The sequence below is a fragment of the Chanos chanos genome, chromosome 5, assembly GCF_902362185.1.
Source record: "Chanos chanos chromosome 5, fChaCha1.1, whole genome shotgun sequence".
Classification (NCBI taxonomy): Eukaryota; Metazoa; Chordata; class Actinopteri; order Gonorynchiformes; family Chanidae; genus Chanos; species Chanos chanos.
The window spans coordinates 12788196-12815483 of NC_044499.1; the positions used below are offsets into that span (position 1 = coordinate 12788196).

Below are 27288 nucleotides of genomic sequence, written 5' to 3' on the forward strand. Positions count from 1 at the left end.
AAAGTGTGAAAGTGCAATAGATAACATGAATAGTAAAAATGCTACCAGGGAATTCCTCCCTGATGTGTAATGTTTTATCTGACAATTAGATTAGACATGACGAACCACTCATAGAAAGAATGGTGAGAGTCAAGGTGACAAAAAAAAAAAAAACATGGGGTGGAAAATACAGAAACTCTGTAATACTGATATATAAATATAAAATTTCCTTCACTTACTCCTTTATGCCACCGTTATAATTCCATCTATGATACTATCACTGGAGTTGGGAAAGTGCTTTTAAGGCAAAGGTGTTGAATACAAATTTTTTAACCAATATTTGACAAATAGGATACAGACTCTGTTTTTACATATATACTATGAGGAAGACAAGCAAGTGATAACAAAATGATATCATATATAAATGATAAATGATGTCTGAACATCGTGATAAAATGACCAGTTTTCACCTTTGAAAAACTGTTGTCTGGATCAAAAGAAATCTGCCATGATACCCACTCTCTCCTAAACTATTAACAGTACGCCTTGAAAGCCAAATAACATACAAAAGTAACACTGTAAAAAATAACACTGCAAATAAAGAGCAATAATTATTAAAATCACAAACTTTCATAATAATCTTTCTTTCATGTTGGGACAAATTGCCCATTTCATCAAATTCACTCACTCACTCACTCATTATCTAAGCCGCTTATCCTGATTAGGGTCGCGGGGGGTGCTGGAGCCTATCCCAGCGCTCATAGGGCGAAAGGCGGGGAAATACCCTGGACAGGTCGCCAGTCCATCGCAGGGCAGACACACAGACAAACACACTGACACACACATTCATACCTAGGGGCGATTTAGTGTCTCCAATTCACCTAACCTGCATGTCTTTGGACTGTGGGAGGAAACCGGAGCTCCCGGAGGAAACCCATGCAGACACGGGGAGAACATGCAAACTCCTCATCAAATTCAGTTTCCATCATTTTGTTCCCCTTTATCACAGTTTGAGTCATTATACTAAGCAAACACTTCAGTTTCTGACTTCCTATGGTATTTAAACATAAAATGATACAGTTTATAATATGAATATCTAAATCTTTCAAATATGGATTAAGTTCAGAGATGCACCTAGATCATTCCAACAGTGATTTGCGTTTCAGTAAGATAAAGAAAGAGGGACAGATAAGAGTCCGACTGCAGAGTTTGTAACAGTCAGACAACTTGTGCGTTTTCACTGCTCTTTTACATTGATATCAGCTACACCGTGCACCTGACTCAGCTGCCGACAGTCCAGTGAGGCCACCAGCTTCCTGCAGCCAGGCAGAGATGGGATGAAATGTTCTGTCACAGTGACTGTGGAATGCTTCCCCACATCACTGAAGAGAGAGGAGACAGGGGAGATTAAGCATGTGTGCAAAAAAAGTCATCGACATTCACAGATCATTTACAGATTATTGTAAATATAATTGTTCCTGGTGTAAAAGTTTGAGAAACTGAGAAATATGTGTCACGTAAGTGTTTACGCTGACTGAAAGAAATGAGGGAAACTCAATGAGATCACAGAAAGACAGGCAGGTTTCCAAAAGAGTCCTTACCCGATCTCGATGGGATGTAGGTTCCTCAGGCCTATTCCCTCTACCCGGAGGACAACACTCCGTAGAGTGCATGGCAGAGGGTTAGTGAAAGTGATCTTAGCAGCCATCTCTTTACCCACAACAGCGTCCCCCACAGGCTGGTAGAACAAATACAAAAGGAAGTGATATAACTTGACATTTCTAAAACTGATTTATGTGCTCAATTCATGAAAAACTTTCTCATAACCTTAGAACAAAGAAATAATGGGAGTGAATGAAAACGCAACATGGCTTATCAGCAACAATGGAAGACTATCATGGAAACAAAAAAGAATTAAAAGACTAAGATCAGTAGATTACAATTACATTATATTTATTTATTTGGCAGATGCTTAATCCAAAGCGGGTTCCAAGACAGGCAGATCAAGCAACAGCACAATGATTTTTTTCCTCCAAAAGCTCACCTGGATGTTGAGATCTGGGGTGCGGAGTCGAAAGCTTGTCTGAGAAGCCAGGACCTGTTGAGTCTCGCTGACCCGTCCAGACAGCGTCATCATCAGAGCAGCCTGGTCTACCAGTTGGTCCTGGTACTCTTGGTAAGGCAACACCCAGTCTATGACCTTCTCTGAAGGCCAAGAGGAGCATTGAGTTATTAAAACCAGTCTTTCGCAATGGTAGTCCGAGCAATGATTCTGGATAAAGTGTGAAAAGGAATTTAGAAGAAATATTGGTGGTTGCTTGGCAACCACTGTCTCTTACCTTCGTTCGGCTTGAGCTCTACTGGAAGCTTTTCTTTCTTCACTGTTCCCTTAAGAACGCCGGTATAGTACATGACTTCCACCTGGCTGTGGAGGGTGGCTCTGCGAGGTTGTGAGCTCATATTCTTCACCAGAATCTTGAGATGTGCATCACCACCCATGAGTGGTCCATCTCCATCTAACTTCACTTCCACCTGCACATCTTCAGCTATCGGAGACGAGTACACATCAGGTTTGGAGCCATAGCGACTGGCTGTTTCCACGGCAATGCGCTCTTCCTCTGACCCTGGTGAGAGCAAGTGATGGAGGAACAGGATGAGAACTTGACTTGACTGGATGCACAGAAACACATGACGATATTTCAGCAGACAGGTTAGCACGGAAGTCAACGTCACCAACTGCCTGTTTACATATACGAGTCATGTTGCCTTTATGTATTGGTTGGGTGGATGTTTGAGGTGTCTTGAAAGTTACTTTGGTTTTTATGAATGTAATATATTCCAAGACTGGGAAAAAAAAATATCCCCCAAAGCATTTAGGCGTGTAAGTATTTTACTGTACGTTCTAAGCTTTTGCGGGTCTGCAGGTAATCACTTCAAGTCAAAAATCCTTGCGTCTCCACCCTGAGGTTTTAGTGTCTGATTCAACAGAACATATGAATGTGTCTGAATTTGTGAAAGCTTAATAACGCTTTAATTTGAATGTTTGCACAAGTATTGCAAATGCTTCTGGTGTCATTTGTCTGTCTTCACATGTGCAGTCGTCTGGTGCGTGATCATACCCTCTGCATGTTTGTACAAGTGGGTGATGTCAGCCCGCTCGTCTGAACCCACAGCCTTGGTGCTGATAAAGTGGCCTACTGCTTTCTTCGCACAGAGGATCTGAGTAAAAGTGGTATCAGGATTCCTCTGCCAGTAGATCTTGTCACTGTTCACCTGATCCACAGAAATGTACAGCACAGTATGTTACAGGACAGAAGCTTCTCTAGAAACACAATGCCTTCAATAATACAGCAAAAAAAACAACATAATTCAGACATAGTTATGTTTTCCTATCAAATTGGTAATGAAGAAAATTATATTTACGAAGAAATTAAGAAATTAGTCAACTACATTTACTGCAGTGAAGATAAAGCAGTAGCTTCAAAACTTCAGTATGTATGCACGTACGTACACACTAATATTTGGATTCCTATTACAAAACAGAACTAATGAAATGGTAGTTTACAATCAGAGTGAAGGTGGCAGGTGGCAGTGATCCTCCATTACCTCAGCGAAGACAAAGGGTGTGTCATGCTTCAGGTACACGTGTCCAGAGCGTATGGCTGCAAGAGAGGCAGGGCCACAGCGGAAGGTGCCTTGACTCGTTTCTTGTGGGGTAGAGTCTACCGCCTGCCAGCCCCCCATACCTGGGGGCAGGTCTGGACGAGCCATCCAACAGTCGTTCCATACATGGAAGTTCCTAGAAAGAAAAATGTAGGAGACACAAAAATGAATAAATTTAAAAACTAATAATAACAAGTGATGGCTTGTGTTTACATGTTGAGTCAAATAGTTCCACTATTTAACGACTGTATTCCAACTTCCATTCCATTCAAATCTTTGTCACAGGAAAGGAACATTTCATCGACTGAAATTTGAAGAAAAAAAAAAGATTTTTTGAAGCTAATTTTAGGACAACTAATTTTAGAACAATTTAAAATACGTTGTATGTGGATAATATCAAAGTATATGAGTAAAATTTGTGAAATGTAATATGCACTTTGTCCACTTGAAGAGGGGCTTTGAGCAATGTAAGGACTCACCAGATCGAGTCAGAGTTGAGCTCATTAATTGGCTCCATGTTCTCATCAAAGAAAAAATCTGTGGTCAGTGAGACGTCTGTGTCATGAGCCGACTGGAAATTTGTGACGCTGCGTGCAGGAATGCCAAGGCACCTCAGTACTGTTAGAAAAAAGATAAAAAAAAAAAAGAGAGAGAGAGAGGAAGGGGTATGTTTAATAATGACGAAATGAATGGGTGGCACGTTGGGAGAGACACAGGGAGAAACCCATACAGGTCTCTTTCCACTGCTGTGCGGTATGGGTGGAATGCAGAGGGGTATTTTTAAACAGAGCTTGTCTATCAGGGTCATCTCTATTGGCTGCAGGCGGCTATATTTGAGCAGTGGATTCAGGAGTAGGAGAGAACGAGACGTGGACAACATCCCTCTTTTCTTTCTCCCTCTCTCTCCTCTCTCTCTCTCTCTCTCTATATATATATATGTATAGAGGGAGAGAGTGAGAGGAGAGAGAGAGATTTATATATACAGAGACACAAACATTGACAAAAGTTACCTGTCGTGGTGACTCCAGAGAATACCCAGCATTGGCCATATTTGACAGGACTCCCATCTCCTGTATGATATTTCTTCAGTATGTCCACACTGCCACTCCATGCTGTGGGGGCCAAACCGCCCACATAATTCCCTGACCAATTTCCCACCAGGACCCCACAGTCATCCGGTGCATTGACCTAGGGGAGAAAGAGAGAGAGAGAGAGAGAGAGAGGGAGAGAACCAGATCTGATCAGGTCAATAATTGACTCACTGAATTTGGTATTTCCTGTGCCAAGTGAATAAACCGGGCATTTCACTGGAACCATATCACTGAAGATAAGAATGTGCTACAACAGTGATAAAAATGTAAAAGGTGCAGTCGTGAGACAAAGAATTTAAACACCAAGACCTATGCATGTAAACAGGATAGTGTTTTCCTTACGATGTTTCCCTGTTGTTTAAATATGCTTAAAATAGAGGATAAAAGTACCAAAACAAGACGAAATTCACAAGGAAATCAATCTCAGTAGATAAATAAACTAAATGTGCATTTCATGGCTTGCGATATATGATCTGATATCATTTTATTTCAGAAACATTCACAGTAACTTGCATTTCCCAAAGAGAATGTCTACATGTAATATCAGGTCAAACCTGATCATGCTATACTGTAAGGACAGGGCATTTCTGATAGTTACTGGTAACAGAAGATTCACAATGTACTGATGACCAGGCTCACCATGGCAGAGATGACTCTGACCACATTCACGGGGTCTCCTCGACCAGATGGAGGAACCTCACTCTTCTCCAGAATGAAGAGACAGGCTTCAAGAACTCCCTCATCAAACTGAGACAGTTAGTTACACACACACAAACACAACATATACAGAGAGAGAGAGAGAGAGAGAGAGAGAGAGAAAATGAACGATGGAAGAGTGTCAGGGCATGAAAAGTTCATGCTAATGCGTATCATGTCAGTCCTATTAAACCTGCATAAAACCATAAATCTGTTGATTCATGATTGAGATTTGACACCTTTAACTGCCCATTCGTACCACCCACACATAAAGCATCCATTCCCCATTGCCCATCACAACCACAACCAACCCCCCCCCCCCCCCCCCCCCCCCCCCCCCGCCCCCACCCCCCATCCGTGACCCTCAGTACCTGCCCAAAGTTCCACGTTCGAGCCCCAATCTGCTTCTCGGTGCCATAATAGATCCTCCCCGTGTCATTGAGCACGTACTCTTTCTTCTCCTCCTCATCGTCCATGTATACTGTGTCCTCTGAGTAAAGACAGGAAAAGAACGGAGGGAGTAGAGGAGAGCAGGGAGCAAGGTCAACATCACAAAACAAACCCTGACCACAAAACTTATCTGAAGGGTCTGGGAAATCTCACGGAAAAACACCCCTATGATTAGACATTATTTACATAAGCCAGAGGCAGGGTGGAGAGCGGGGAGCCTCTGAACTCTGTGAAATCTCTATTTGCCTTGTTTTTAACAGCTTGTTTTCTTTTTTCTTTTTTTTTTTTCCAGTGCATAGATATGGTTATCAACGCGGTGACTTGTGACGGGAGCCGCACAAAGGAAGCAAAGAGATGGAAAGAAAAGTTAAAGCGACTAGAAAAAGAAAAAGGCGAGAGACTGAATAATGCTGGGGGCCACGTGGAGAAAGGAGAGCAACAAACACACACAGAGAAGGCGGAGAGGTGCAGGAGGAGACAGAAGGGGGGGGGGGCAAGGGGGAGGAGTCAGTCAGGGGTGTGGAGAGGACATTAGGAGAGGGTATTTAACATAGTAAAAGGGAGAAGTTACAGCTCCTAGTGAAAGTGGGAAGGAAACGGGGAGAAAATAAAGCGTAGAAAAGGAAGAAAAAGCGAGAAGGGAGAAGGAAGAGGCACAGAATGGCCGGAAAGACAAAAGGCAAAGGCCAAGTGTGGGCGTTAGCGTGAAGAGGTCAAGCTCGACGGAGAAATTAAGGAAGAAGGGTTTTATAGGAGAAAGGATGAGGACAGAGGAGGAACGCGTAAAGATTACAGAGAGAGGGCAACTGACTGTTAAGGCTCTGGATTAGATTTAGCGGGCTTTTGATATTTGCAGAATATCAGAGGCGTTCAGGTGAAACGAGACTGAGAAGAAAAAAACAAACAAACAGGGACTTCACTTCTCACTAACAAATCAAGAGCACTTTCAGACTTGAGGTGATTTTAAACAAAATACTGGCCCTTAAAAAAAAAAGAACATAACCACATAAACCAAAAAAAAAATCAAAAACCTTGAGGGTACGAGACAGTTGCTGAGTAGCAGCTTAGTCTTTCAGAAAAGATGAGACAAGAGAGTGGAGTCATCAGTGAGTGAGGTAAAAATCACACCATTGTGCAACATTGCTTTAGCATTTCACTTGACTGTGACAAAAAGTCAAGGAAGCACATGATGCAATGCCTAAAAAAGCTGTTGCTAAGAGAGACATGTTGGCTCTAGCCCTGTTCAGATAGTAGGAAACTTTCGGAGTAATTTGTTTAGGGTTGGGTGCACTGTTACTATGGGAACACATTGTTGTAGTCAGGAGTATTTACCCCCCCCCCCCTCCTCTCTCTCTCTCTCTCTCTCTCTCTCTCTCTCTCTCTCTGTCAATCTGTTTGTGTCTCTCTTTCTGTAAATCTGTTTGCACTTGCAGTATTTTCTCCATATCTCTTACCCTCACACCAGGGGTTGAAAAGCATGTAGATGTCCTTTTTGGGGTCGTGTATTTGTGGAGTGTCACTTTGTGGGCATCGTGTGGCTATAGTCAGGCTGTATTTGCCAATAACGGCTGTAGGAGGAGAATTGACAGACAGCTTGATCTGGTTGCTGTTCTGCTCGACAATCTTAGCCTCCCAGCATTCATCCTGTAGCTCTTCCACCAATGGAATGATGACATGTGTGCCCTTTGACACCAGAGGTAGCGGCCCTGTAAGATAAGAAGTATCAAATACAATGTGAAGTATGTGATGATTCTGGAAATCTTTAAGTCTGCTGAGCACATCTAACGTTCATGCACAAAGTCATACATGCATAAGGTAGAGTCTTAATGTGAGAAGTCACATACAATCTTTTACATTTTGACCAAATGTACACACGCTGACAGCGCACGTGCCTGTGTGTGTGCGTGTGTGTGTGTGTGTGTGTCTGTGGCTGATGCTTAATGAAATCGGAAATCAAGAGAAGGCAAAGTTTATCAAGAGTTCACTGTTCATGCAGACAGCATGTGCAACACTTTCAACACCACCCTTCCTCTTTCACCAGCTGACGGGAAATCTATTCAAACACGTGAGACAAAGATTTTCCCCCTTAACATTAACAAACCTTACAGCACTTTCAAAAATACTTAGCATCAAATCCAAAACTTTCAATCCTCTTAGCATGACATCTCAATCGGGCTTATTAAAGCAGATTAAGCAACTTTTGCTTCTAAACCCCAAATTCTGTGATGCAGTTCGTTTACAGAGTAGAAACATTCTTTAGCTGACCGTATGGATTCAATTAACTAACTTACTGTGGTTTGTGTTTCAAAATAACGGCACTCCTCCTCCCATCCCACTTTCTCTCTCTCTCTCTCTCTCTCTCTCTCTCTCTCTCTCTCTCTTTCTCTAATTTGATTCAGGAGGTAGGGGTCACATAAAAGGCACATCGTGTTCATTTTTCTGAGGGGTAGGGTAGGTACTGTGAGTCATTTGAACTATGCAGATGTTTGTGAGTCTTGCTCTATCAGGGAACTGAATGTCAGGCTGTGGCTGTCTCCATGTCCACCAGTGTGGAATTCTTTATGCTCAGAGCCAGAGCTGTCTTTTCTTTGTACTAGCATACTCCATCACCATACTCTGAGATAAAACATACAGGGTCAAATTAATATCCATCACCATACTCTGAGATAAAACATACAGGGTTAAATTAATATCCATCACCATACTCTGAGATAAAGAGAGGATGTTTGAGATAAGGAAGGAGTGTGTGCGGGTAGTAGTGTGTGTCTGGTACACAGTTCTGGATGACTCTAGGACAATGATTTGTTTTACTAAGACCATAAACCAAATTACACACACACACACACACACATATATATATATATATATGTGTGTATATAGATAGATAGACAGACAGATAGAGATATAAAAGAGGGTACAAAACTGACTTATTTCAGTTATTGTGTGTGTGTGTGTGTGTGTGTGCGTGTTTGCGTGTGTGTGCGTGTGTGCATGCATGCGTGTGTGTGTGTGTGTGTGTGTGTGTGTGTGTTTTACGCACCTGTCTTAAGCTCAAGGTGAAGTTTGTCTGTGTTTGAATTAAAAGGTCTTGATAATTCAAGCATGATTTGGAAGGTCTGGCCACGACGCACTATGAGCTCTTTGCTGTGATACTGGTCAGTGTGGTGTTCCTGCCGATTCTGACCAGACTTTGCACTGAGTAGATCAACAGAATCTACCATCAGCTTCGCCTCTACATACGAGAAAAGAGAGAGAGGACAGGAGTTTTGATGAGTTTCAACTGTGGTGAGTTAGGAAGTGAGAGATAGTTTAGATTTCAAACATTATTTAGATATTTTCAAACACCTTTCAGTGCAAACGTTCAGACTGATTCAGGACAATGATGTGAAAACATCTACAAAATTTTTTTCAGGACCTTTGAACTGAGTAGCAAACAACACATTAGACAGTCTATAACTGCTGTTGTCCCAAATGCAGTCCTCATAGCATTGCACTGTAGTGTCTGATGTTTTACCTCTCAGTTCTAGGTCTCCAGTCTGAGGCTCAGGAGGAAGAGGAGCAGGAGAGCTTGGCGTTGCCACATTGTCTGTGGTCACTAAATTATCAGCGTTTATTATATTGCTTGAGCTGCTTTGGCGTCGAGAGGAACAGGGACAAAGTTTTTGAAAACAGCCTGCGAAACCTCCTTTTTTCTTCCGTTGGACCGGCGTTGATTCCCTCTCTGGGACTGCCTGTCCATTGGCTGTTGTGGCACCATGGAAACGCCCAACAGCTGAACTGTCTCTAATACTCAATCTCTCACTTGGCATTCTGGAAAAAAGAGAGAGAAGGATAATTATCTAAGAGAACACATAAAATGCATCAGAATATCAAATTCAATCACGGCAAGTGATAAAATATAGTTTAGATTTTATGGAAGATGTTTTTCATTCAACACTGATATGACCACACAAATCTATGGACTGTATATTTCTCTTCGACTAATTTAAACTTAAAAGTTGAAATTATGTAATGGATCAGACGCATAAACTATATGTTACATCCAAAGCAGGACTCAATCTCTCAGTCAAACGTATGCTGCTACAATCCAAAACAGTACTGTTATGTAAGTGTGCTTCTCAGCTGAGCTGCTGCAAAACTTTAAAGAATGTTTTTTAGGAGAGGATGCTTGTCACAAACCAGCCATTTTAAGCATAACTGGTCAAGTTCAATTTAAAAATAAGAGTATTGTGGCTGTCAAGGTATTATTTACAATTTACACATGCACACGCACACACACACACACACACACACACATGCACGCGTGCGTGCGCGCACACACACACACACACACACACACACACACACACACACACACACACACACACACACACACACACACACTCATCATATTCACACAAATGACTCATAGACTCATATTACAAACAGTGGGTTTCCTCCCATGTAACAAAAGAGCTGCAAAGCATCTCAGGGGAAAGGATTAATTCACCAAGAATACACTAAGAATATTACAGATGTGTTTTATTAACGCCCTTTTTCAATTGCCTTGGCCTTTTCTTTTGTTCTTCACCCCCCCCACCCCTCCGTTTCCCTCCTGATGCCATGTTTCTCCTTCCCTCCATTCTGCCTCTCCCTTACCGCGGCTTGATAGCTTTCTCATGTTTTCTTAAAACTTTTCCCACAATTACTGCATTCCTTACTTTTACAAACACTGACACTATGCCTCTTGTTCTGAATCATTAAGGCGTTTCCTTTTAGTATGGATAAACAAATTCTTCAACTCTCTACACACACAGAGAGAGAGAGAGAGAGAGAGAGAAAGAGAGAGAGAGAGAGATATGAAACTTACACAACTGTGCAGAATGTGCAAAACTGAAATTGTGTTATTCCATTCAGTCCTTCTGTGCTAGCTCAACCATCTGAAATTTATTCTACAGGTACATTTCAAATGAACGCTTTTAATCCTAATCTGAACTCCTTGGCATAACGATTTAAAGTGTGAACAGGGCTCCAGACTAACTTTTTACATTGGTTACACTGGTGTGCCTGACCTTTTCATTTAGGTGCACCAGCACATAATTTAGGTGCACCCCAAAATTTTTCACTGGGCCGCAAATAACACATTCGAAGTATTACATTTTTTGGCAGTTCCTATACGCATTGGTAATTTCTTAACACATTGTAAATGATTGTAAACAGGAATAAATGTGCAGATAAGTGTTTTTCCTTTATTTAGACAAAAAGTTGCAATAACTTCAATTGTTTAAAAAATCAAAAGTGCTGATGGTGATGTCTGGTCCGGGCTGGGCCTTCAAGGGCCGGGGACAGGTGTAATGGGCACCGTAGCATTTTTCTTGATGGAAAAAAAAACAATCAGTTCTTTTCATTTTGAATTACTGGTATTTTTAAGGTTGCGATATCGCTCGAGGAGGAGTACAGGGTGCGGTTTCACCCATACACACATGCCTTATTTTTTTTTCCCCCACCTGCATTCAGCAAAGAAGAATATCAGGGTCAGAGCCAATCAGAGGCAGAGTAAGGGAGGGTCTTCGCAGAACGGGAAAAAAAAAAAATAATAATAATAACACTGCACACATACACACACAGAAACAGACCTGCTAAATGTCAGGCACACCGATGTGAGCAATGAAAATGTTGAATCGCACTTGACAGATTTTTGGTCACATGTGCGACCAAAATGGTCACACTCTGGAGCCGCGATAAACGTTTGATAAAATAAATATGAGTTTAACACGGTTCCCTGGACCGCAATCTTATGGGCAGAATTACATTGACAGCTTTATACGTCAACATTCCACCCTTCCAAATATATGGCAGGAGACATAAATACCCTTAAATCCCATTATATAAGACCACTGCTCCCAGGAGTCAAAACCCTAAATTCCTCTAAATGGTTCCCAGAGAAAGAGGTGATGATGGGAGCCACATTGTGTGGAAAAATGTAGAAATGCCACATGTATCTCAATGAAGTACAATTTAAAAAAAAAAAAAAAAAACTATATCAAATTATACAAAAAAAAAAATTAGACATTTGAAGTCACTTCAGTTACATAATATTTTGCTTAACATCCTGACACAGTAATTGCATAATCACAACTGAGATAAAGATGAAAATGTTTTTGTCCTCACAGTGTATTACATGGTTTCATCTGTGAAAATATAAGGTCATAACTGGCCCTGTGCAGCATGCTTGGAATTCTAAATCTAACACAGCTGCTGAATTTGAGCCAAGGAAATAGTAGGCATTTGGAAGGCGGGGTTATGAGCAGGGGTGCAATCTCTACCAGGCCAGTCTCAGATTATTTTAGACCCTGTGACCCAGCGTAGGACTGTGACCCTGGAGAGGTGTCTCCGAAAGTGTACGTGTGGGTATGTGTACGAGTCGTGGCATCCGGGCATGTGCAAAAGTCTTTCTTTATTATGGCAGCTAATTCTACTTAACATTACTCAGACTATCTGTTAATTTCACATAGGCTCACCCATGGTTACAGCAAAAACATTTCACAACTTTCCAAAGAAAGACATATTGCAACAGAATGACGGTGTACAACCAGTGAAAGCCACAACAAAGCAATTCACCACCACACATCTGATGAAGTCATAAATTTATGGTGAGCCTATTCAGGAAACACACGCCCTCCACTTGCAGATGTTGTATGAAACCGTTCTGTCTGTTTTGCTCCCATAATGAACTAATCTTGTATTGTAATACACAAGATGTAACACGCAGCTCGTCACTCTCTGAGTTAATCACAGGCTTAGCCAATCCCATCACATTTGTCCTCTTTCACTTATGTTATTCTTCATTTTCATCCTTCTGTTATGTCTGCCCTCTCGCTCCCTTAGGGCCTCTGCACAAGTAACACAGTCTTTCTTTCTTTCTCTCTTTCTTTCTTTCTTTCTTTCTTTCTCTCTAACCTCTCTCTCAGTTGATGTTGGCAACCAGAACATCTTACTCTGCTGGAAAACATGCAGGCATGTCACAGTGTGTTCAGATAAACTTCATGTCAACTGTGTTCAAGGCAGATATCCACAAGAAGCAATGACACAACATTCATAACTGACTGAAACTGACTAAACTTACTAAGAGTTGTTAAACCTCACTTTCACCAGGTTATGCATTAGGCTGTGTGGTGCCCTAATGCCTAAAGGCATGCTCTATGTATTAGACGTTTACAAGTATAGTAACAAGTAACAGAATGGATGAAATTATTAAAGGTCAAACACCAGGAGGATACAGGGTCCACCAGCCACTCCTACGGACTTTTAAACTAGAACAAGTTAAATGCATGTTTGAGACAAAGGGCAAGAAAGGCTGCAGCAGAGATACACGGGTTAACGTTTTAGTTCCGTTTACAGCATTTCTTCCGTATCACTGCTACGCAAATTGTTAAGAGAGAAAAGGAAATCTGAAAAGTTTAGAATTCAGTGGTACGAGAGGAAAATAAACTGGTGTTCCTCGCGCTTTTCTGTATTGTGTAACGTTTCTCATTTGAAAGTTGTCATAACTAACGGTAAAAGCGAGACAAGTGAACAGTTATGGAAAGGTGTGCGCGCTGGGCATGTACAGTGGCGCACAAATTTATGATTTACATGTCGTAAAAGCGACTTAGTTACCACACATCGAATGTAATGACTTATTTTAGTCACGCTCGCTGAGACAATGTTCCATAAGGTGAACTTTAAATCATACACACACGTAGGCCTACACACACCATCTGCTGAGCCATGTACATTTTCATGTGTTCAATACATTGATGTGGCAGCTCAACTCACATTCACACAAGACGGAAACATGAGTTGCGAGTTGCGAAGAAAGCGGTTGACACGTAAAAAAAAGTTTTTCCTTGTCGAAACTGATAACGTACAGTGTTATCTAAAGTCGCAAAGCCATTACGAATCTCTTCTTCTCTCGAAATACGCGACTACCCTGTCCTGTCAGTCCAGCTGGTGACAGGTCCCTCACTCGAATAACGGAACATGTAGGCAGACCCTTGAAATCCGATATTAAACAATCAGACGTGACAGGGCTAATGAACTATCTCACTTTGTCATTTTAAGAGTTTGCGAGGGAAAACTATAAATCTGCTCTTTATTTGTACATTAGCACGAAACTGTTATTCTACCTCTCAATTCACTGTGCGTACAGAACAATGTAAAGTTGTGTTAAGTGTTACTTACTTTGTTTTGACGATTTTCTGCTTTGATACTCCGGTTCTTTTGCTTGAGAGCCTTAACGGTTCTTTGGAGCAGAGGATTAAATCTTACTGAACTAGAAAGTGAACTGTTCCAGCTGAGGTCTCACGAACTACTCGCGAAATGGTCCCATAAAGCGCACTACAACTAGAGTAACACCCCTCTTCGCCTTAAGCCAAACCACACCCCTGATCAGCATTGCACCCCTACCCAGCATTGCAACCCTACCCCATTACAACAGCAAAGAAGAGTGTGTAGTTTGAGTCATCATTTCTTATCGAAGTCACTTCAACATATCCTATGCTGTAACGCGAAACAGTACTCAATGCATAGAAGTAAAGTTTGTCTATCACTGTAATATCTGGTCTTTTAACTGGAAACAATGTCACGAGGTGGTTGAGCACGGCGCGTTAAAAGACTTATCTCTTTCTGAGTTAAACACTCATTAAAGACAGACGTTCCTTGGTAGGGGCCATGATTATTTGAAACAGCCCTCCTTAAAATATTGGGATAATACTGGCATTTCCTAAATGAAAATGTATTTCCAATGTAGGTATTGTCTCCCTCTTGGCCAAATTATTACAGTTAAATGTAAAATATCAACACATTCTCCCTTCCTTACTTCTCATATCTTTATTTTAGACGACTATTATTATTTACACTAGTAATAAACACACTTTATTATTCAAAATGGGATGTTTGTAAAGTCTGAGGAGATACTTCCTGCCGTTGTTTTGGTCTTGTCAAATTATGAAGAGAGATGTATTGAAAAGCTTTAAAGACTGAATTTGACCCCGCTAAAAACTGGCAGAATTTCAATAAAGGTTGTACGCTAATCTTCTTTTAAAAATCTTGAGTCTCAGTACTTCTGTGATTGAAACTATGGTGTAAATAAATAAATGAATAAATAAATGGCCAGATATGTAAGCAAATAAATGAATAAATGAGTCAGAGAAATGAATGTATTTCAATCAGAGTATCTTCTGCAATGCGTGGTCCAATTCCAGCCTGCATTACTGTGCACATGATGCACAAGGAGTGTGTGTTTGCTCTTTATAAATGTACTACTCACATTTCATACGTTTGGTACTGGTCTTGCTACTGTTTCGATTGGGACACACCTGAGAACAGGCACAGTTCACGCTTTATCCAGTTTATCTCACACACCTCTTGTCGAGGCAAATACTCTTCAATGACGTTGTGGGCAGAAATTTTGAAATTGCTTCCTGGCAGTGGTAGCATTTCATGAGCTTGCTGTTGCTATGCCCTTCGATTTGTGCAGCCCAGCCAAAATCAGCAGTCTGACGTAATCAAGTGAATCTTGTCAAGATCTTTCCAGTTATGACACACCTGCCTTCCTTCTAGGTTGGTTATGTCAAAAACCATCTTCACCACTGAATGTGGTGTGAACAGTTCGAATGCAGATTTTAGATCCTGGGCACGGGCGGCAGTGTACCTGCTGGGACCTGAGACCCTTTTTTATTACATTTGCACTCTGACTTGCAGGTGAGAATGAAGACCATTTAAAAGAGGAGGGAGAGCCCTGGGTTCTGCCACGCCATTTCAGCAGTAGTGGAATCATGTGACAGTTGTAAAATGATGACCCGCAGTTGGTGGCGCAGCGGGTAGCGCTGTCGCCTCACGGCAAGAAGGTCCCGGGTTCGACTTATCCGGGATGTCTCCCGGCCTTTAACCTAATGGGCCAATGGGATAGGCTCCAACCCCCCCCCCCCCGTGGCCCTAATTGGGATGAGCGGCTTAGAAAATGAATGAATGAATGACTGCTCTGACCTTTATCAGATCAATGTGCTGCCACTTCAAGATAAGAAAAACAAGTTCCCACGTACAGACGCCTAGATATTAGATCTGCTTTATTTGCTTATGTGGATTCATACATCCTAAAATAACTCATATTGTTTATAGCCTGAAAAATTACACTATGTGTTTTGTTGTTGTTTAAAACGGTCACGCAGTCAGCATTGTCAGTAAAGCTGTTATAATTGTTCTTTCAGTTAGAGCATACGAGCACTACATGTTAACCACAGTGAATATATTTTCTCACAGTGAGAAATGTAAAGAGTGGACAAGGCGTACCAGTATCACTTTACTATGAATGTGGTCAAAAGCACAACCAGTGTTGAATTGTCTCTGAGAATAAAAATCTGCATTAGTGATAAAAATCTGCATGTACACGAGTGAGCACTGCAGGGCCATGCTTTTTGGACCATCTTTCTGGTGTAAAACCGTTACACCCCTAGCACAGTACAGATGCATACATACCTCTTTTCATTTAGCTGCCCCACCCAGCCTTTTCAGTAAATGAGACGGTTCTTGTAGATGCGTCTGCTGAAACATCCTTTTTTGTTTTCTCCAGTTGTCTTCATATCATTGAGAGGAAATGAGACATAAATGTTATTAACGGGTTTATATAACAGGTCAAATAAATGCCCATCTTAAAACCTTAATTAGTGTACAACAGAGAGCATCGCTCTCACTGGTGCATCCATGTGTTCTCAAATCCTTACAATGGCCAAAACACTCCAGATTTTCACTCTCACTCTTATGAGGTCTCGCATTCATTCAATACATTCAAGAACATTCATGCACGTAGAGATCTGAATGTGCAACATTTTGTAATCTGAGATAAATCCATAGTATGACATACTCTGTCATCCCATATGGATGAAGTTGATGGCAGTTATAAAGTTTATTGTTATTAGTTGTTCATGCGATGTGTTTGATCTCTACTCAGTCTTTACTTGTAAATTACACACTCCTTATTTGCTCTCACTTCTTTGCGTTGTCATTTGCGTTCAAGAGCAATCATTCTACTAGAGATTATAATGATAATCTTTTTTGTACATTTAAATCAGTACAGTATGTGACATGTACCTAATATCTGGCAACACTGCTCTGTGTAGTCAGTTGTGACTGTAAAGTCAAAAAGAAAACTTTTCTATCCTCTCTCCAAACTCATACTGAACCAAATTCTATGAATTCACACCCAGAGCCTTTTTTCTATGTTTAGATATTCTAGTAGTGAAGTCCTCATGTACAATACACGCACAGTACAGTGAAGTGGGTACGTAATGAGTCAATGAACAGGTGAACATGATGATTACATAATGGGTTGGTTGAGTTGGTGACCAGTGAGTTGGCAAACTGGGCTCTGGTTGGCCGTAAGAGAGGGAACTGGAATCAGCGCTGCGACATCTACACAAAGCTGAATATGTTTTAGTACTGGTCACATGCTGACATAAGGTCTGTTGTATATTATAATTGTGTTTTGGTTCTCTGTGTCTTTTGATCTTTGAATTTTATGATTTGTATTTTTACTCACGATCGTGTTGACATTTTCTTGTCATTTTGTATGTGTGCGCATGTGTGTGTGCATGTATGTGCATGTGTGCGTGTGTTATTTTTGCTGCTGTTGTTGTTGTTGTTGTTGTTGTTGTTGTTGATGATGATGATGATGATGATGATGATGATGAGAAACATGAGTCCATGGATACAACACTTTATTAATCAAAAGTATGCAAACAGAAAAAAAATCTTCTTCTTCGTCCTCTTCCTCTTATTCTTCTTCCTCTTGTTCAGTTTCTTCTTCTTCTTCTTCTTCTTCTTAGTAGTAGTAGTAGTAGTTGTAGTAGTAGTAGTAGTAGTAGTTGTAGTAGCAGTAGTAGTATTGTCATTTTCTTGATGAATTTTCCGTTGTATTCGTAACATCCAATCCGGAAGGTGGCGGTAATGCATCAAGGTCGATTTTCCTATCGCCGGAACACCAAAAAGACGAAGAAGTAAGAAGAGTCGTACACATGTGAGTTGTGCTGGTAGAAATTTTAAGGCAGCAAGGCTGTTTTGACAGTATTTGTCTGTAAATCTTTGTTTATCGTTTCGACAATAGTATAATTGTGTCAGTTGGTACGATCCCATAATCGTGTTATTTTTTGCCGAGACGATATTGATTTCGAATGCGCTCATCTCACAAAGTGCGAGACCTAGCGATAGCATTCACAATACTACGTTTATCTAGAAAACTGGTGATAGTCGCTTAACAGTGATGTTTAAAACTTACTGACTTATTCCGATTGGTCAGGTTCAAGTGCTTGGTTGTAGTTTGGTCCTGGGGGACTGACAGAGGGAAGAAAACGAGTCAGACTACTACTCTTTCTTTGAACTTTGGACATTTGTTGTAATGTAAGCTTACTTACCTTAGGCTGCTCGTTAAGGTACGTGTTGATTAAAAGAAAAATTTACATTAATTTTACATTTCAGGATGGGACCCTAAAGAAGAGGTACACGGAATGTGCACGAAAGTATATTAAATTCAGAGGAGAATTTTGTCCCAAAACACAAAACACTGTTCAGTTGTGACGCGTTAAAACGTTGTCTCAGTGAGGCAAAAAAAAATGGTGGAGAGAATGGAGGCACAGCCAAAGAAGAATTTGAAAGAAGGCAGACTGAAGAGAAAACGGTCTGGTCATGGAGAAACACGTCAAGAAGAGGGAGGGAGAGGAGACAGAAACGAAGGTGTAAAGAGGAAGCGACTGGATGCCATGTCTGTGGGTTACTTCCGCAGAGTTAACGAGAGACTGAGTGATGGATTCACTGAAGATGAAGAGAGATGTAAGATAGAGTGAATGATGTGATTGTTGTCAGAGTGGGCTTTAGTTTAACGGTTTAATGCTTTGCTTTTTGATTACAACAAGTCATTGTGGACCCTAACATCTACTGTAGATACATGGTAGCTTATGAGCCTTTACACGAACTTTCAAAACCCCCTTCTTCCCTCTCCCTGTCCTTCATCTCTCTTTCTCTTTCTTTCTCTATGTCTCTCTCTTTCTCTCACTGTCTCGTTTTTGTCTCGATCACTCCTTAGCGCTCTTTGTTGAAAACGTACTGTTGGAGGTGAAAGGAAAAGCCACCCTTGTTGCTATGGATATGACTGGCAGTGTGACTCTGCAGAAGTTACTGCCATTGGCTAGCCTTACTCAAGTAGGCGAAGTCCTGGCGGAGCTGGGAGGAGAGACAGGTTGTGAGTTCAAACCAGTGTCTTGTGACCGCTGTGGTGGTCATGTTATGGAGAGTGCACTGAGACAGATGTCCAGGTGGACAGGTGAGTCTTTTACATCAGTCAGTGTGTTATTATACTAGTGTAGTAAGGTAATCCTTAACAACCAAAACCGCAAAAGAAAAGATTAATTACATTCATTTAGTTTTGTAGGGAAGGATACCTACACACACACACACACAGACAAATACAAGCCTAGTGATATTGTTGTGATGTGATATTTGTTCCTTTCTTTTCAGAAACCGGCTCTGAAGAAGAGGACCAGACTGGTAACACAGAGGAGGAGACACAGGGAGAGGATAATGGGATGCTGGAGGCTCAGGTTCTGTTACTCTCTGGTGTGGTTAGAGAGAATTTCACAGAGTTCCTCAGACACACTCATGGCTCCCATGTGGTGCGAACGCTCATACACGTGTTGGGAGGCTGTCTGGGTCCAGAGCGTTCAGATAATCATTCAGGTGTGTAGACCTGTGCGCGTGCGCACACACACACACACAGTTACACAGTCACTCAGTACAACTGGCCTGCTATCCCACAATGCATAAATTCCATGACATATGGATATTTCTGGTTAAACTATCGTTAACTGTATTTTTAATTTTCACATGATACTCCTGGTATGTGTTTTCATTCTTGCATATTTTTAACTCCAATTTTTTTCTATAATCATTTTTCATCTCACAAATCATTTATAACCAGACTGAAACTACATGTGGATGATATGAATCCAAATGTATTTGTTATGTTCTGCTCACTTCCTGGCAGGTCGAAAATCTACCACCTTACTGACTGACTTTGAAGCACCTGATTCGTTCTGGATGGAGCTGAAACATGTGTTTGGCTGTCTAATGGAAAACATGAAGAGTGAGTCAGTTCCTCAGAGTAGTTACTGAGCATACTTGGTTTAACCCCTCAAATATAAAATAAAAATCACTTTTTTTTTGTTTAAAGTTATATTGACATCACATCCACTGAAACGTAGTCATATTTCCCTCTCTGTCCTCCCTGCAGTTTGTGTCACTGATGCAGTTGCTGGTCTGGTGCTGCAGACAATGCTGACAGTCTGTCACAGCAAAAGACCAAAACTTTGCAAACAGCTCAATAAAGGGATCATTGGATACATAACATCTCTCAGCTCTGCTCCTGGTGTCAGGTTAGAAAGGGCTTGGCTAAGAGCTCTTGTTCATCGCTAAACGCAGCCTCCGCTATAAGACTGTGCTTATTATACACGAATAATGTCATTTTATTCTCTTCCCTTGTCTGTTTATGTCTGTCTCTCTTCCAGTCCCCTTTTGGTATTTCTGAAAGACCAGGCCTCCAGTCGCCTCATTGAAACAGTTATTCAGCTGTCCCATAAGGCTTTGCTTCGTGACCTGTATAAAAACCACCTCAGAGGCCAGTTGGTGTCCCTTGCACTCCATCCCATCGCGAACTTCCCCGTTCAGAAACTGATATCTGCATCAGCCCATCTCAAAATAGTATGTCGCTTTTAACGGCTATTTTTTTCCTTCTTTGTTTATGAGGCAACCTGGCGCTTTGAATTTTTATGCAAATGTGAAATATGAAAATTTTCATCATCTTCTTTTCCCGTTTTATCTCCATCTCTTTATCTACTTTTTCCAACCCACCTTTCTGACCGCCTTTCTTTGTTCTCGTATCTCTACCTTCATCCTGTGGCCTCGTACCTTTCAATCTCACACAGTTTCTTAAAGTGTTTGATGAGCTGAACGATGGGGTGGAGGCTATCTTGGCTGCAGGTCACATGGGTGTAATAATCCAGCTGGTGGACAGCTGTGCGCAAAGGGAGGAGCGTCAAGGAGTGATGCTACAGCGCCTCCTTGAGGTACGGCCGAGTTGGTGCAGCACCTGTACTTTTGTGACCTTTGTTATAAGTTAAAATGTTGCTTGTTTATGCGTATCTCCTTACGATGTATGTTATATTTTAGAGTATATTGTAGAACAAGGTCTGTTTTGAACACAGTCTCATTTCCGTTTGTTTTTCTTTCTCTCCCCTCTTAGGCTTTCCACTGCGCAAAGCCTGCATCCCGTCACCTCTCATGCCTCCCACTGTTTTTGTCTCTGCTTGCCTATGAGGTGTACTACAACACTGAGACAGCAGAGGGCGATACAGTCACACAGGTAGGCTGAGGAATGTAAGACAGTAGATTTCCACTGCTCATTTATGGAGAGCATGCTTTGCAATCAATAACAAAAATGCTCTAGCATTATTTTTGGTTTCGTGTATGATATTGCAAATGTATGGCTCAGCCGTGTAATGATATCTGACCACAGAATGCCCCGTGTGTGAAACCCCTCTAGTTTGTCAGACCATTTTATTATGTTTAGCTCACTGTTTAAGAGAAATTGCTGAAACCGTTCCTGTTTGGAGCTCTTCTGATGAAGAAGTTGTGGAGTTAACCCGCTGTGAGAGAATTTTTTATCTGTCCTGTTTTCTGCAGAGACCCCTTGGCTCCATATGTTATCACGGTTCTTGTCTTGTTCAAACCCTGGCCAAATTCAAAGACCGCTCGATATTAATGAACAGCCTGCATAGCCTGACCCCCGCTGACCTTCTGACCATGGGCACTGACCAGTTTGGGAGCCACGCCCTACAGTCCCTGGTGACCTTGGCAAGTGACAAAGGGAAAGGAAAGATACTGAGGAAGCTAGAGGTAAGAGAAGGGCAGAGATTTAAAGACTGTTAGAACTTCAGACAGTTCTGTTCTTTATCATATAGTACTGTCTCAAAGACACTTCAGTGGTTATACCTCTTGTCTTAGGCATTTATACATCTTAGTATGTCAGAGGCCTCACTACTTTTGATTCGTTACTTGGGTTGTTAATGATGAATTGCTGACCGAGTATTTGCCGATAAGAATTTAGTCGATCGAGAGGTCCAAACCAAATTAATAAATTGCGAGTCTCACGCATTTTGGTTAATGAATAATCGATTAATTGTTCATCAACATTAGCGACTGTCGATCAAGAAAATCCCTTTAAATTTGCAACCCCTGCCGAACCTCCCAGTTAAGCTTAACATTTACACTGAAATCTCAGTCAAGCATAGAGGCTCATGTGGAAATGTGTACTGGTAGTTGCCAAAGTAAAGAAATCAGTTGAGTAAATTGGGGATGCTAGGGATATTAGAGTATTTTCAAAAGCGGTTCCTCCACACAGATGTGGTTTCTGAGTTAATTAAACAATTAAAGTCCCGTTTCGCTTAAGGCCATATATACAAACCTGGGCAAACCTGTTTGCCCATTATTTAGATGAATATAGCTGGAGGTCACTTTGTGGTCACTTGTGGTCACTTTGAAATGGGGCTAATTGTCGACACGTTTGGTTTGGCAGCGGTAAGGGCAGCTCGACTCGCTGATGTTTTATTGAACATGGTGGCCCTAGAGGAGCAGTTACCAGCAGAATTCCTGATACTTTTAGATTCTGTACCAATGCACAATGAAGTTTCCTTTGTGAATGTTGGAGGCCCAGTGCAGATAACTGTATATCTATGCATGTAGAGGCTGTGTAGATATTAAGGAGGTTTTGTCTTTATCCCCAACTCTGGGCTCAGACAAATTGTAATATGAAGTGCTTCATTTCATCCTTCTTTCATTCTTTCTTCCTTCCTCTCTCATTTTAGGGTCAGTATGTACAACTGGCCTGCTCCAAATACGGCAGCCGTCTGTTAGAAGCAATATGGAACAGCGCCCCTGTCAGTCAAAGGCAGAACATAGCACAGGAGCTTGGTAAAATGATTACTACTTATGTGTTACAATTTTTGTTTTGTGTTTTCCAGTTTTTCAGGTATTAAGACTGTGTGTGTTTTTTAAGCTGGTTTACCAGTTGCCATTAGATCACCATACTAACGTTCTGTATGTGTACTCTTCTCTGTTGCAGTGCCCAGTGAAACTCAGCTCAGATCAGATCAGTTTGCCCGACACGTCTGGGCAAAATTTGCCCTGGCACATTTCGTGAGGAGGCGCGCCCAATGGCAGGAAATACAGTCCGGCGAATCAAAGAAGAGAAAGATGTTTAGTGACATTTTGGACTAAAAAGGAATGTGACATGTTTTAATGGCATAAATTATGACGTTTTTCAGAATGGTTTTTGTATGAAAAAAACCAAAACGTACATTTATGTGGTCTTCTGTCAGGATATAGTAAGATCACTATGCTTTTTGTATTATTTTCTCTGCAGTTCTCATGCCATGTACATGCTCAATTGTATGATTGGGTGTGGTGCGTTTGTTTCATGTGTTAAAAACCTTTCCTGGGAAATACAGAGCGTTTTCAGCGGAATGGTGTCGCACATTCTGAGGTCTTGATAAAACACAAATGTACAGTCATTGTATCGATGCCAATCTGGCCATATAACCCATGGCCTTCATAGTACGGGTGTGTTATCTAAATCCCTCTGTCATGGATGAACGATCTGTTCATGAGATCTCTCATCTTCTTTGGTGGGGCAGTTTATTCATATCAACATACATATCCACCAGTGCTGTGTCCTGCACCAGTGTTCTGAGGAATTCTGTGAGGCTATCATTGTGGTAGGGTGTTGGTGCTGTGTTTTATGTACAGATGCACAGAGCTCTGACTCCAGGGAAGTCAGATGATAAAGATGTATGAAAAGAAGGGAGTTGGAAGTTATCTGAAGTAGAAGCATCTTGAGAAATTGTTGCTTTGACTTTGCTGAATGTTCAAGCACACCTGGTGTTTCAGTCATGAAGGCTTCATCTGTTTTACGACAGCTCTGACCCCGGGACCTTTGGTAGGGAAGAGTTTCCGCTGAAATCACAGATCGACTTTGAATGCTCATTTAGATTTACGTGAAAATATGTGCATTTTTGCATATGTGCAAGTTCAATTTAGCTTTGTGACGTTCGGTATTAAAGACGTGTTGTAGCTGTATGAAAGTACCTTTGTCCAGTGTGGAACAGGTCTAATGAGAAGTGCTGAGGGTGTGACGTAAGAAACGGAGTGAGAGACAGAGTGAAAGCTGTGCAGCTGGAGTTTTGCTTTAGAGTGTTCTCTATCAGAGAGAGAGAGAGAGAGAGAGAACATCCAGCAGAGTCTGATCGCCGAGGGCACTCTGACATCCAGCTGCAGGCTGCTGCTGACCCAGCCAAAATCAAGCCTGATATAACGGCCTACAAAAAAAAAATAAAAAAATAAAATAAAGCCACAATGATTCTCGCTCTGTAACACCGTTATAACCTGAGACCAATAGTTCCGCTCGTCCCTGCTATGGCTTTGTCTCCCCCTGCTCCGTGTCATTCTTTTGTGTGAGTGATGAAGAGTGTATGTGACCTGGCTTCACCATTTTACCTGCATATGTGCAAAGAGACAAGAATGTGCTGTGATTGCACCCAGGTTGGGGGTGACAGGTGGACTAGTATTAATCAGTCTCATTGTATGTCTTCCATTATTTGCCTTAAAATGTTTTTTAGGACTTTAGTGGTTGTCCCTTGCTCTATCATATCTGCCATATTCATTTTAGTTCATTACTGCAAGTTTGTTTAAGTAGGTCAAATTCTTTTTAACGTGCACCGTGAGCCAGTCTCTCTCTAGAAAAGCACGTACACAATATGGTCATTAATTAATGTATCACTCTGCGTTCCGTGGCTGTTCAGCAGTAATTAATTGTCAATGAATGTGTTATATATACTTTGTGAATGTTTTCGTCGTGGGTAGAATAAGTTTAGAACGTATAGCCAGTGCTCTCCAAGGAGAGCAGTGACAGTCATCCGAGTCGATTCTCCCACAGGAACGGAGCGTTTGGGATTTCCTGTGAACTCCACCGCCCTTGCTCTCCCCCTCATTAGTGACCTGTTGATGGATAACAAGGCTAATTGTAGCCCTGCTCAGCAGCTTTTGGTCTGTCCAGCTGCCTCAACCCCACAGCTGCCAGCGGTTATCAGTTAAGCGGTCCCTCACGCGGTCTGCGCAGCTGAGCTTACTCACACATGCCCGTGGCCGAGCGGTCCGCACAGCGCGGGGAAAATGAATCGCTGTGGGCGCTTATCCGGTTGCCTTTTGTTTTTAATTGTCCTTTCAGAGTGCTGTCTTAATCACAACGCTAAGACTAACCTCTTGTTCGGTACGCGTATATCATGAATGGAATTTTTATTTCACATGGCATCGGCGCATATTTTCGGTGGTTAGACCGTGGATGGAATTTGACCAGCTCAGTCCCGGTGCCTTTTTGCGCAAGTGCCTTTTTTATGGCCCTATAAGCTGCTTTTCTATTATGCACTGATGTGTACGTGCACTTTCGAGCAGCAGGATTTAGCATGCTATATTTATGTGTCTCCTCCCTGTGAGATGTGCAACCAGCACAGGGAATCTGTCTCTGGTTGCTAATTTACCATCCGGTTGTTTACAGCACAGAACAGATGAAGCTTTAAATTTGTATCTTAATTTCTGAATGTATTTGATCTTATTAAGCATCTCAGTGATTGCATATTTTCTCAGAGCGGTTCCTCTTTAGAATAACTCCTCCAAACAAGAAATATTCAAGATTTCAGATTTAAATAAGACGCGATTAGTGCCAGCTGCTTCGGGGAGGCTGTGCAGTGTCCGACTTAGTTTTAGACACACACTTTCTCTACAGTATCAGATTTCAGTGTACCAGACAGGCAAGACTGCTTTTAACTTTTCTGTCTAATTGGGTAGAGGAGTGAGAGATGCTTAAATGTATCCTTCAGCAGGAATCACCCTTTATCCGTCTGAGTCTCACGCTGGGTAATTGTCCAGTCAACAGTCCTGTGTTTGACAAGACTCAGTCTGTGACTCTGTGTGAGGTAGTGATGTCGTCTCACTGAGAGAGCATCGGACAGCAGAACAGAGCACAACAAGATATCTGTTAGGAATCAGTTTTCCAAACAGCCACATGCTTTTTTAAAGGTCACGTGGCACAAAACTAAAGCACTGATATGCATAAGGAAAATAGCCATAACACAGGAGCATTAATTTTCTTTCTTCAGTAAAGAGGGGTAACATTTTAGGGAGCAAGACTGTATATTAGAGGTGTGTCTCTTGTGAGATGTGCTGAAGAACATAGAGTCCTTCAGTTTACATTGTGCGGTTTTTCGTTTTAGTGAAAAATATTCCCAGTAAGTGTTGGAAATGCTACATAGAAATAATTATTTGATAATTGATAAAGTCAAATAATTATTAGGGATATCCTCTTTTTCCTTTTTTACTTTTCACAAGAAAAACAAAGCAAAACAAAACAAAAAATTTTGCATGCATTGCATATAGTGCACGCATTGATTTGACACCAGTCCTCACTATGGTTTGTAGTGGAAGTACTTAAAGTGAATGGGATAAAACATGGGTTAGGCCAAGTGTATTTACTTAAACACAAACACTACACAGTGACACAGTGCATGAGGTCCGGGCTTTGTACCACTAGGGTGTCCGCCTGGCAAATAATAAGTATCCATCCATTAGGCCGTCGACATGTGGCTCACGTCCGACAGTCATTTCCTGTTACTATTAGAGCAACGCTGGCCGACGCACACTCAGCCCACTACAGTACAGTTAACATGAGCTCAAGAGACAGGAAGTTCAAGCTCTCCGCTTTCTGACTGGCTCTAGTCTTTCGTTCCACCCAGAAGGTGCTGGCCCCCATGTTCACAATGGAAGGATGCCTGTCTGTTATTCCAGCAATGCTGAAATCAATGGGACCGTGTTAGAAAAGCGTTGGGCCTCCTTGCCTCATGTTGGATGGGTCTGATGACTGATGGCTGTAAGTGCATTCATGAGCCTGTATGTGTGTGTGTGTGTGTGTGTGTGTGTGTACATTTTGTGGTTGTCATTGAGAGTTTTCCTTTGGTCACTTCAGAAAGTGTTTGTTTGTCTATGTCTTACTGGGAGGGGTCGGCCGGGACCGAAAAAAAGAACGCGCTACGATTCATGTCCTGTAGAAAAGTTTTCGTCTGACGTCGTCAAGCTTTTTCACAAAAGTGCTTTAAACCATAAATATTTTTAGGTTAACCAAATCAATGGATCGTCCATGAGAAGTTCATTAGAATGCCATAAATTTCAAAAAGCTAATGCATCATGTAGACAGAAAGTGAAACAGTAAATGTAAACAATAAATGTAAGCAATTTTTAG

At 41.5% G+C, this 27288-nt stretch overlaps 2 protein-coding genes across 2 annotated transcripts; one reads left to right on the plus strand and one right to left on the minus strand.

Moving 5' to 3' along the window:
* Window positions 1-925: 925 nt before the first annotated feature.
* Window positions 926-9688, minus strand: tgm1l1 (transglutaminase 1 like 1). The gene is made up of 13 exons (XM_030774462.1): window positions 9394-9688; window positions 8920-9111; window positions 7334-7585; window positions 5801-5919; window positions 5373-5480; window positions 4653-4830; window positions 4122-4260; window positions 3586-3778; window positions 3099-3252; window positions 2319-2603; window positions 2024-2184; window positions 1581-1717; window positions 926-1361 (listed from the first exon to the last, which is right to left on the minus strand). Exons 1-13 carry the CDS (start codon window positions 9686-9688, stop codon window positions 1217-1219), a joined length of 2358 nt encoding a protein of 785 aa, XP_030630322.1. The 3' UTR covers window positions 926-1216.
* Window positions 9689-18517: 8829 nt separating this feature from the next.
* On the plus strand, window positions 18518-23489 carry nop9 (NOP9 nucleolar protein). The gene is made up of 11 exons (XM_030775238.1): window positions 18518-18722; window positions 18976-19212; window positions 19422-19625; window positions 19933-20031; window positions 20179-20320; window positions 20453-20645; window positions 20870-21010; window positions 21187-21306; window positions 21627-21839; window positions 22808-22913; window positions 23065-23489. The coding sequence occupies exons 1-11, from the start codon at window positions 18518-18520 to the stop codon at window positions 23217-23219; spliced, it is 1815 nt and encodes a 604-aa protein (XP_030631098.1). The 3' UTR covers window positions 23220-23489.
* Window positions 23490-27288: the final 3799 nt, after the last annotated feature.

Excerpts from the sequence above, each read along its gene's own strand:
- tgm1l1 (XM_030774462.1), bottom strand. The coding sequence starts at position 9,688 with ATGCCAAGTGAGAGATTGAGTATTAGAGACAGTTCAGCTGTTGGGCGT. Across the intron at positions 4,831-5,372 it reads TCAGAGTCATCTCTGCCATG|GTCAATGCACCGGATGACTG; the intron begins GTGAGCCTGGTC and ends TTTCTCCCCTAG. Across the intron at positions 1,718-2,023 it reads CCCCAGATCTCAACATCCAG|CCTGTGGGGGACGCTGTTGT; the intron begins GTGAGCTTTTGG and ends TTGTTCTACCAG.
- nop9 (XM_030775238.1), top strand. The coding sequence starts at position 18,518 with ATGGAGGCACAGCCAAAGAAGAATTTGAAAGAAGGCAGACTGAAGAGA. Across the intron at positions 18,723-18,975 it reads CACTGAAGATGAAGAGAGAT|CGCTCTTTGTTGAAAACGTA; the intron begins GTAAGATAGAGT and ends ATCACTCCTTAG. Across the intron at positions 19,213-19,421 it reads ACAGATGTCCAGGTGGACAG|AAGAGGACCAGACTGGTAAC; the intron begins GTGAGTCTTTTA and ends CCGGCTCTGAAG.